This window comes from Malus domestica, chromosome 02, assembly GCF_042453785.1.
Source record: "Malus domestica chromosome 02, GDT2T_hap1".
NCBI classification, from domain to species: Eukaryota; Viridiplantae; Streptophyta; class Magnoliopsida; order Rosales; family Rosaceae; genus Malus; species Malus domestica.
Window position 1 is genome coordinate 17,204,225 of NC_091662.1, and position 11,048 is coordinate 17,215,272.

At 38.5% G+C, this 11,048-nt stretch overlaps 1 protein-coding gene across 1 annotated transcript; it reads left to right on the forward strand.

The window, feature by feature from the left end:
• The first annotated feature begins 1,737 nt into the window (after positions 1 to 1,737).
• LOC139191325 (uncharacterized) lies at positions 1,738 to 3,404 on the forward strand. Its single transcript, XM_070812005.1, has 3 exons — positions 1,738 to 2,811; positions 3,093 to 3,269; positions 3,348 to 3,404. The coding sequence occupies exons 1-3, from the start codon at positions 1,738 to 1,740 to the stop codon at positions 3,402 to 3,404; spliced, it is 1,308 nt and encodes a 435-aa protein (XP_070668106.1).
• Positions 3,405 to 11,048: the final 7,644 nt, after the last annotated feature.

Consider the following 11,048-nt stretch of genomic DNA (forward strand, 5'->3'; position numbering starts at 1 on the left):
ATGTGCGTGGCACATGACACTGACTGTAAGGATAATTTAGGAAACAATTTTTTTCCCAGATAAAAGCATCCTCATCCCCAGGTTGCAGTCGATGCCCATCCCCAGGTTGAATTCAATACCCATCCCCAGGTTGAAGTTGATACCCATAGCTAATTTCAAGGATAGTTTAGTCGATGACGATGGAGTTGTCAGATGTCATGAGGTGGACCGGAGATCCTTCGAAATATTGTAAGGTTTTCCGGAAAACTTGAACCTTTTTATACTTTGTTATTCGATATGGGTGTTTTCAAGGAGAAGATGTACCTTTTATTAGCTGATTTCTGCATCTTTGTCATGCTTTCTTTTGAGATTCTTATGTCTACAAATTTTGTTGATATTATAGTGTTTGTGGTCCTACATTGGGGTCCCAATTTTGTCGGTTTGTCATCACTTTTTTTCGCATTTGTTTGGAACTTGTATTGTCTATGTTGCCATTGAGGCAGATGCTCATAATTACTAAGCCTATTTAGGCAGGTGTGCACATTTACTCTACTTGTTGCTTCTTGCCTTTACTCACTCAATCTTGTTTTTTATTTTTTATATTTTTTTTATGCAGCTAACCCTGAAAAGTGTACTCTTGCACTGAATCATGGTGGTTACTTGATGGATGGTGCTTATATTGGTGGCCAAGTGTGCTATTTGGACCATGTGACAGCTGATTATCTGTCATTGTTAAAGTTTAGAAAATTTGGGAAGTATGTAGGTTATGATGAGAATGATCTTTTCTCAGGGAAAGTTCAAATACACTACAGGGTGCCAGGGACATTTGAAGAGATTGTGGCTGACAGTACAATTGTCACCCTTATTGGTAAAATACCACCAAATAGGTTTGTTGAGATCTTCTATGTGGGTCCTGATGCAAGCAAGGAGTTTGGTAGTCAATTTTTTTTTGAGTGGCCTATCTTGGATGATGATGAGTTTAACTTGGATGGTTTTGGCGAGATTGGTATTAATCAAGAAACTGAGACTGACAAAGGTGAGCAAAATGAAGAAAATGATGACGACTTTGTTGATAGTGAGTACAAGTATAGTGAAGATGATGATAAATTGTATGAGATAAATGTTGAAGAAGGGCTAGAGAATTTTGAGGCAGAGCCGCTTTTTGAACATACTGGAAATATATCATCGGATGAAGCAAACTCTGAGGATTTTGACAGCCTTGATGAAGGTGAAGATAATATTGAAGAAATTGAGTTAAATAAGAGAGGAAGAAACGAAAGTCGAAGTTTAAAACATGGAAGAGGCAAGTGGACCTTAAAAATCCTCAATTTAGAATTGGCATGATGTTTGCCAACAAAAAAGAAGTTAAGGAGGCTATGGAGCATCATTCTATGAGGACTGGTAGAGCTATTAGATTAAAAAAAAATGACAAGACGAGACTGAGGGCTATATGTGAAGGGTCAGAAACTTGCCCATTTGTGATTTTAGCCACGAGGAAGAATCCAAGGTCTGATACCTTTGTTATAAAAACCCTGCAGTTAGAGCACCAATGTGGGAGGGTAGACAAAGTTTTATATGCAGATTCAAGGTGGCTTTCAGAGCACTATATAGACAGACTTAGAAAAAACCCAAATTGGGATGTCAATGACATCATGGCTGAGGTTAGAAGAGAGTTCAACTTGGTGGTTACTAGAAACCAAGTTTTCAGAGCTAAAAGGCTTGCTAGAGAAGTGATTGAAGGCAGTTATATGGAGCAATATGCACGATTATGGGACTGTGGAAGAGCTTAAGAAGGCCAACGAAGGTAGCACAATCAAGGTGAAGACTCAAATGGACGGTGATGATATTCTTTTTCAAAGGATTTATGGGTGTTTGGCAGGGTGCAAACAAGGCTTTTTGGAAGGTTGTAGGCCTGTCATAGGAGTTGACGGTTGTTTTATTAAAGGCCCTCATTCTGGACAGATTTTGACGACTATTGGGATTGACGGCAACAATGGTCTATTCCCTATAGCTTATGCAATTGTTGAGATAGAAAACAAAAACACTTGGGTTTGGTTTTTGGAGCTTTTGATTGCTGATTTGAAAATTGAGAATGGCCTAGCATGGGCTTTTGTAAGTGACAAGCAAAAGGGTTTGGAATTAGCAATAAAAAAATTGCTCCCAACTGCTGAGTGGTGGAAGGAAGAGATGGAAAAGATGAAAAATCTACATGAAAAAGCATGGGAATGGCTTAATGATAGGCTTGCTAATAATTGGAGTAGATCTCGCTTTAATACTCACTATAAGTGTGATGTTCTACTTAACAACTTATGTGAGAGTTTTAATTCTGCTATTGTTGTGGCAAGGAATAAGCCTATCTTGGGACTTCTAGATAACATCAACATGTATATCATGCTTAGGATGACCAATAGGAGAGCTGCTGGGAGGAATTGGAAGCATCCAGTTGGTCCAAGGATTTTCAAGATAATTGAGAAAAGCAAAGTGGAAAGTACTTATTGTATTCCTAAGATGGCTGGTGAGAATGAGTACCTAGTACAACACTTAAGTGGTAGACAATTTGTAGTGAAGTTAAAGGAGTCTACTTGCTCATGTAGGAGATGGGATTTATGTGGGATCCCATGCTCACATGCAATTGCTTGTATATTGGCTAGAGATGAGAGTGTTTACACCTATGTCTATGACTGCTACAAGAAGGAAGCTTACTTGAACTCCTATGATCCTATGATCCACCCCGTTCCTGGAATGGACTTGTGGGATAGGACAGATTTAACTCTATTGAAACCTCCAATATGCAAGAAGCAACCTGGCAGGCCAAAAAAGAAAGAGAATTGTGTCTGTAGATGAAGTTGAGCCACAAGCACACTATCCTCCACCACCAACTAATCTATTGGGTGAGCACAATGACACACCGCAACCTCAGAGACTTAGAAAATGGTTTGTAGAGATAGCTTGCGGTAAATGCGGAAAGTTGGGGCACAATAAAGTAGGATGTGGAAAATCACAACACACGAATGCAACAAATAAGAATCAGGTACATATTTATGCTTTAGTAAATCCTAAAAAACCAAACTAGCAAGTGAATTGCAGTTTAATTCATTCTTGGGTTAATACAGGAGATTCAACAAGTAAACACTCAAGCAACAACTCAAAATGCCCAAGCAAACTCTCAAACTTCAGGGACACAAATGTCTCAAGGGAACACCGAAACACGAGCTCCAATTAACTCTCAAGGAAAGAAAAAACAACATGTCAGTTCTCAAGCAGGGCAACAAGGAAAGGGAAAACAACATGTAAGTTTATCTTTGATTATTTTCTCATACATTATATGCCAATTGGATTTGATTTACTGAATCAATTCTTTGATTTAGGTGAGAAGGGGTGGATACAAAGGGATGGGGAACCAAGAAAGACCATGGAGGCTTTGAAATAGATAATAGTGCTGCTTGTTTTTTGATGTTCATGGACTAAGGAGGCCTCGATTAGTTGATGTTACCACTTGTTTTCTGATGGAGGATGTGAAGACCATGGTGGTTTTGAAATAGATGATGTTGATGCTTGTTTTTTGATGTGGATAGACCATGGAGGCCTGGAATAGATGATGTAATATGTATATTGGCTATAAATATATGCAACCCAAGTCTTTCTGGGTATGCAAAGTTGACGTGAAACAACCTTCTTGTCGAATATACAGAACCTGCAGTTCTTAAGTTTGTATACGGTACACAGAGCTTTTTGAGTCCAATGACAACGATCCTTTTTTTACCAATTGTCCACTACCTTCTACCATGTCGTCATAAGTTAACATCAATTATCATGATTAAGACTGGGTAATATTGGAGACAGCTATGGGTATCAACTTCAACCTGGGGATGAATATTGAATTCAACCTGGGGATGGGCATCGAATGCAACCTGGGCATGAGGATGCTTTTATCTGGGAAATAATTTGTTTCCTAAATTAGCCTTATAGTCAGTGTCATGTGCCACGCACATGACTAAATTTAACTGAGTTATTGATGGTGTTAAGAAAAAGGACCATAGCTACATATTTTGACGAGTTGAGGGACCAATGGTCATGGAAATAAAGTTGAGGGACCATTGCTCCAATTGGGTTAAAGTTGAGGGACTGTTTCTACAATTTCCTCTTCTCTAAAAGAGGCCGGCCACTTAGGGAAGAGATAGCTAGCAATCTTTTCTTCGCTAAGTCATCCATTTCATCTTCACACCTCATCCTTGATGTGGAGACTTAGAGACACCAAATCTTTGGTGTTTTTGGAGATCCTTTCCTCAAATCCTTAAGGAGCAAAGGAGCATCAAAAGGAAGAAAATCACAAGGAAGATCCAAGGAGCTAGGAGGTGACTTGAAGGCCCTCCACTTGGGTGAATCCCTTGTGTAAATAAGGATGAGCTTTAAGGGTAATGAATCTCTAAATCCTTCATTCTCTTTAATGTTGTTGAAGAGTCTCATGGTTCACCATTCACTAGGCTTTGAAAGTCATGGGTTTTAGAATTGTTTTTGAATGCATGCCTACTTTAATATGTTAATAGTTTGCCTATGTGTTCAAATATTCTCACGTGTTCTTAGTTAGGACAAAATTTTTCCTTCAAGTGGTATCAAGAGCCTAGGTCTAGTTTATGGTGAATCCTTTTGGGTTTTGTGTTTTTCATGGTTTGTGATTTAAATGTTGTAAATGTTACAAGCTTTGTTCTTGCTTTTGAATATAAATTTTGCTTGAAAATTTAGCATCTCAAATGTTGTAGATGTAGCTCATTTAAGCATGAATATTGGAACTAAAATTTGGTGCCATGTATGTGGGGAGATTCGGCCAAATCCAAATGGTGGATTTTTGGGTTCATGTTTGTCTTGCTAAAAGAGTTTTAAAATGACTTTTGGAATCCAATATTGTTTGACATAATGAGTTGCACTTTATACTTGAACGGTCGTATTATCTCTCATGGTAATATGATAGAAGGACTTTTTCACCTAGAGACAAGTAGTGGGATGCACTGTATTGAAAGCGGGAATACCTCAAAACCCAAATGGGCTAGAGAAGAAGTTAACCAAGAAAAGACGTGGCATCTTAAACTTGGACATGTGAACCTTGATAAGATTCGCAAGATGTCGAAAGACGGATATTTCCGCCCATTAGGTAATGACCAAATGGGTACTTGTGAATGTTGCTTAAAAGGGAAGATGACCAAATCTCCATTCACTAGGAAAGGAGAGCGTGCCACTGAAATTCTAGGGTTAATCCACACTGACGTATGTGGACCTATGTCTACTACGTCGAGAGGAAGCTTCTCCTACTATATCACATTCACCGACGATCACTCTCAGTTTGGCTATGTGTATCTTATGAAGTACAAGTCAGAATCATTTGAAAGGTTCAAAGAATTCAAGAATGAAGTTGAGAAGCAGACTGGGAAACATATAAAGATCCTAAGATCAGATCGAGGGGGAGAGTATCTAAGTAGCGAGTTCCTAGATTATCTCAAAGAGTGTGGAATAATATCACAATGGACTCCACCAGGAACTCCACAACTTAATGGAGTTTCTAAAAGGAGAAATCGAACCTTGATGAACATGGTTCGTTCTATGATGAGTTCCGCCGATCTACCAGTAACATTCTGGGGATACGCTCTATATATTGTAGCTTACTTGCTTAATAGAGTACCTTCTAAGTCAGTTTCACAGACGCCCTATGAGATATGGCATGGAAGAAAGCCAAGTCTTAATCACATTAAGATTTGGGGTTGTGAAGCATATGTCAAGAAGCTTGATGCTACTAAGCTTGAAGCGAGATTAGTTAGGTGCTATTTTGTGGGATATCCTAAAGAAACTATGGGATATGAGTTCGACCATCATGACGACCAAAAAGTCTTTGTCACCAGAACTGCTAAGTTTCTAGAGGACGAATTTGTTCTCAAAGGAACTATAAGTAAAACGATGGAAATTAGTGAGATTAATGATGAACCACAAACAAGCACTCGACAAGTGGACAACCCTGTTCCTGAACCCCTAGCTCCACGGAGATCTGAAAGGGTTAGCAAGCCACCTAAGAGGTATGGCTTAGATAATAACTTTGGGGAATTGCACCTTCTAAGTGACAATGACACAAAGGAGGACCCTAGGGACTACATTGAAGCAATGTCCGACATTGACTCAAAGAGATGGCAAAAGGCCATGAAATCTGAGATGGATTCCATGTATCAAAATCAGGTCTGGACTCTTGTAGACCCTCCAGAAGGTATAGTACCTGTTGGAAACAAATGGGTCTTCAAAAGGAAGCTAGGCGCTGATGGGAACGTGGAGACTTATAAGGCTAGACTAGTAGCCAAGGGTTATAGGCAACGAGAAGGGATTGACTATGAAGAAACCTTCTCTCCTGTAGCCATGATTAAGTCCATTCGGATTTTGCTTGCTATAGCTGCGTACCATGATTATGAGATATGACAAATGGACGTGAAGGCGGCCTTTCTGAACGGCTATCTAGAGGAAGAGCTCTATATGACTCAACCCGAAGGTTTCGTGTCCAAGTTTGAAATGACTAAGGTATGCAAGCTTCAGAGGTCCATTTATGGATTAAGCAAGCCTTCAGGAGCTGGAACATTCGTTTTGATACAGAAATCAAATCGTTTGGTTTTTCTCAAAACGAAGACGACAATTGTGTTTATCAAAAGGTTGTTGGGGATGCAGTTGTTTTTCTAGTGTTATATGTAGATGACATATTACTATTCGGGAATGACACTGCAGTACTTTCTTCTGTAAAAGTGTGGTTGTCCAAAACCTTCCACATGAAAGATTTAGGAGATGCATCTTATGTACTTGGGATAAAGCTCTATCGTGATAGATCCAGAAAATTAATTGGATTATCCCAATCTATGTACATAGATAAGGTGCTAAGTAGGTTCCAGATGGAACAATCTAAGAAAGGTCTTCTTCCTGTGAGACATGGAATTCACCTTTCTAAGTCCATTGGACTTAAGACTCCTGAAGAGATACGGCAGATGAGTGCTATTCCTTATGCTTCCACTATAGGAAGTCTCATGTATGCCATGATATGCACAAGGCCTGATATTGCATACGCTGTGAGCATTACTAATCGATATCAATCTAACCCAGGATCAGAACACTAGGCAGCTGTCAAGACGGTCATTAAGTACTTAAGAAGAACTAAGGACATGTTCCTCGTTTATGGAGGAGTAACAGAGTTGCGAGTGGAAGCCTATACAGACGCAGATTTCCAATCTGACGTTGATGATAGAAGTTCCAACTCCAGATATGTATTCACTCTAAATGGTGGGCCTGTTAGCTGGAAAAGTAAGAAACAAGATGTAATTATTGATTCCACGATGGAGGCAGAATATGTCGCTGCAGCTGAAGCCGGCAAAGAAGCGTTCTGGATGAAGAAGTTCATTACTGAACTTGGAGTGGTTCCAACCATTACATCACCAGTAACTTTGTACTGTGATAATAGTGAGGCGATAGCTCAAGCCAAGGAACCCAGGGCTCATCAAAAGAACAAGCATTTTGACAGGCGCTTTAATATCATTAGAAGATATGCTACCGAGGGGAAAGTCAACATCCTCAAGGTTGCCTCAGCCGATAACGTAGCAGATCCACTGACATAGCCAATGTCTCAAATCCAACTTGACCGCCATATGGAAAGGATGGGTATCAGATACATGGGAAGGTGGTTTTGAGTGCAAGTGGGAGATTGTTGGAAGTATGCCCACAAAGCCACTCATTTGATGTAATAGATTTTGGAATACTTATTGTATTAAACTATTATATGTTTAATAAAGGGCAAAGCTTATTGTTAATCACTATTTATTGTATCATGTGTTTAAGCAATAAGGGAATCCAAGGAATGTATTTGATATAAGAGATAAGTGATTTAAGTAAGTTAGATTAACGAGACCTTTCTCTTATGTTCATTCCTAAAACGTTCCTAGCCATAGGATTGCCAATTGGGCATTGACAATCCGCTAAGGTTAGTATATGTTATGTCAACTCAAGCGTGAGTATGACTAGTCTCAAGTCATTTAGTGTTGGACACTAAGACAAACACATAGGTGCTCGAAAGAGTAATCGAGTACACTGAACAACGATCAAAAGAGAGTTCGAACATACATGTCATGTACGAACTCGTTAGTTGCAATATGCAAACTAGTCCTTTGACCTGAGGCATCATAGATGTCTAATGGTTAGGTTCTTGATCTTTGATCATGTCAAAGGCATTCCATCGAGAGTGTCCACGGCATTGTTGGGGTCAAGCTATCTAGTCATGTAGGCATATGAATGCACAACAAGGGATCTCTAACCTTCCATGGTGGAAGGAGAATACTCTAAGATATGATTCGGGAGTCTTTGGCCAAAGCATACGAATATGACTTAGGAAGTATGTTCCAAATCATATTCAATTGAATTATATAAAGAAGTATCACATTGGATAGTAAACATGAAACACACTATCACTCAAACAATGTGATTAAGAGTATTGTATTAGAGAATGACCGTATTGCATTGTAATTGTAACTGGATAGGTTCTCTAACCACTTCTACTTAGCTTAGGTAGCCATGACATACTGCTAGGTGTCACTCATGGTTTGTGGAAGCCCTGAAGATTAGCAAACACTAATCTTCAACAAAGGGAGAATTGAAATATTGTTTCAATTCACAATCGATCGTTAAGAGTAACAATCGCCCACTGCCTCGCTAATTGGAACCTAATGGATCGTACACCGAGTAAGGATGAAAGTGAAGAAATATAAATGAGATGGATAAGCAATTAAATGGTTTAATTGAGAATGATCAAGATTAATTAATTAGGTAATTAATTTTATGAAAGGTTCGTATTGGGCTTTTAAGTTAGTTTTGGGGTTCGGGGTCCAAAAGGGTTTGGTCCACTAGGTCCATTATGTTTAAGTTGTATGACAACTAAAACAAATATGGGCAAATAGCCCAATCACTTAAGATGGCCGGCCATAGTGAGGGAAGTGGGAAGTTTTGCTGAATTGCAAGTTTGCCACTCACCTAAGAAAAGAGATATAAAAGCATTTTTCTAGCTTTTACCTCATTAGGATTTTCTTGAGACAAAGATGAGAAACACTTTCTCTCATTTTCTCTAAAAGAGGCCGGCCACTTAGGGAATAGATAGTGATAGGAGCATATTTATGCAACTTAGTTAGCTTGTTTCTTGGCATTTACTTAGTTTAATTCTAGTTATTTTAGTACTTTAAGCTATTTTCATGTGTTTGTAGGTTCAAATAACAAAGTTGGCAACAAAGTGCTATTTGGAGCATTTTGGAGCATTTTTGGGCCAAGGTTGGATAGTGCAAGCATGGAGACATGAGGATGTACGCTTTTGAAGATTAGAAGGCTAGAAATCAACATGTGTGCGTGCAAGTGTGTTGACCTACAACTACAAACATCCATCCACTACACCCATTACATCCACTCATTACCAAACACTCATCCACTACACCTATTACATCGACTCATTACCAAACATCCATCCACTATATCCATTACATCCACTCATTACCAAACATCCATCCACTACACCCATTACATCCACTCACTCATTACCAAACACTCATCCACTACACCCATTACATCCACTCATTACCAAACATCCACCCACTACACCCATTACATCCACTCATTACCACACCACTCACCCACTACACCCATTATATTCACTCATTACCACAACATACATCACTACCACCTTAATTAGATGGTGGTCCTCTCCCAAGCCTATAAATACATCCACCCTTCACCATAACAAGTGGAGAAAAAATCCATCCAAAGACACTACATTCACATCTTACAACTCCATACATTTAGTTAGATCATTCACTCCTATTTCAACACAACCTTCATCCAAACACATCCATTCATCTTCACATCCATTCCTCCATACAGACAAACCTTCAAACACTCACCAACACCTTATGCCGTAGCAAAGGAAGGGAAGGAAAGTGTTTTGACGTGCTTGCTGTCCAACTTGGATCGTTGGAGCGTTTATGTGTTTTCTTTCTTTTGTTTCTAATGTTTAAATTCATTTCCTTTCGTTTTATTGTAAATATGAGTGGCTAAACCCCTCTTGGCTAGGGGTGATTTCAAAGCCATGATTATGTGTGCAATATAATTTGATAAATTCCAGTTATGAACTCTTGAATCGTGAATGCAATTGGCTTAACTATTTGATTGATAACTTATTTGTATTTGTTAATTAAGGGTCGACACTTAATTGGCATGCATAAATCCGTTGCTAGAATGTAAGGAAGTTTCACATAATCGTTACAAACTTATATTCACATGTAGTGAAGGTCGCTTATAAACGATCGCGTTAAGTTCAATTCTAGCATGAGTGACATGATGTCATAGTTGTAAGTGCTTTGTCAATGCTTATGATTTTCATTAAACGTAATGATCTTTTATTGTATCTCTATTATGATGTCATGTAGGGAACTTTAGAAGAATGTTTTGGGTTGTCGAATGATGTCATCCAATCCAATAAAATAAGGAAAATCTGAGAGTTAACTAGTGATGTCACGGTTAATTTGAAGCATTGTCGTTCATAATTCAATGAAGTAGTAACTGGAAATCGAATTATTTGCATACATGTCATGTGTGGAGAAAAAGCCTCTAGCTATCCCATCCATCATCTTATTTCTCAAATTTGTTTTACAATCTGTCTAATTTTTCATACTTGTTTGTTTGTTTCAACTTCGTCCAAAACTCAATCCCCCTTTACTTTATTGTGTCTAATTAGTTAGAATCTGTTTTAATTTGTGTTTTTAAATGTTTTGATTCAAGTAAAAGTCAATTTTCGTCCAAAGTCATTCCTAGTGTCTAGTTTAAGTTTATTTAGTTGTTTTAAGCTGTTTTGAGTATTTTAAGTTTGCTTTGAGTCTTGTGAGTCTTGTTAAGTATTTTTAAGTTTAGTTTTATGTTTTTGAGTCAATTTAGAGGTTATTAGCAAGCCCTCCTAATCCTTGGTCCAGAACGATCCCTACTTATACTTATACTACAGTTGTCAAAAGATGGTTAAATTTGTG

Excerpts from the sequence above, each read along its gene's own strand:
- LOC139191325 (XM_070812005.1), top strand. The coding sequence starts at position 1,738 with ATGCACGATTATGGGACTGTGGAAGAGCTTAAGAAGGCCAACGAAGGT. Across the intron at positions 2,812-3,092 it reads CAAAAAAGAAAGAGAATTGT|GAGATTCAACAAGTAAACAC; the intron begins GTCTGTAGATGA and ends GGGTTAATACAG. Across the intron at positions 3,270-3,347 it reads AAGGAAAGGGAAAACAACAT|GTGAGAAGGGGTGGATACAA; the intron begins GTAAGTTTATCT and ends TCTTTGATTTAG.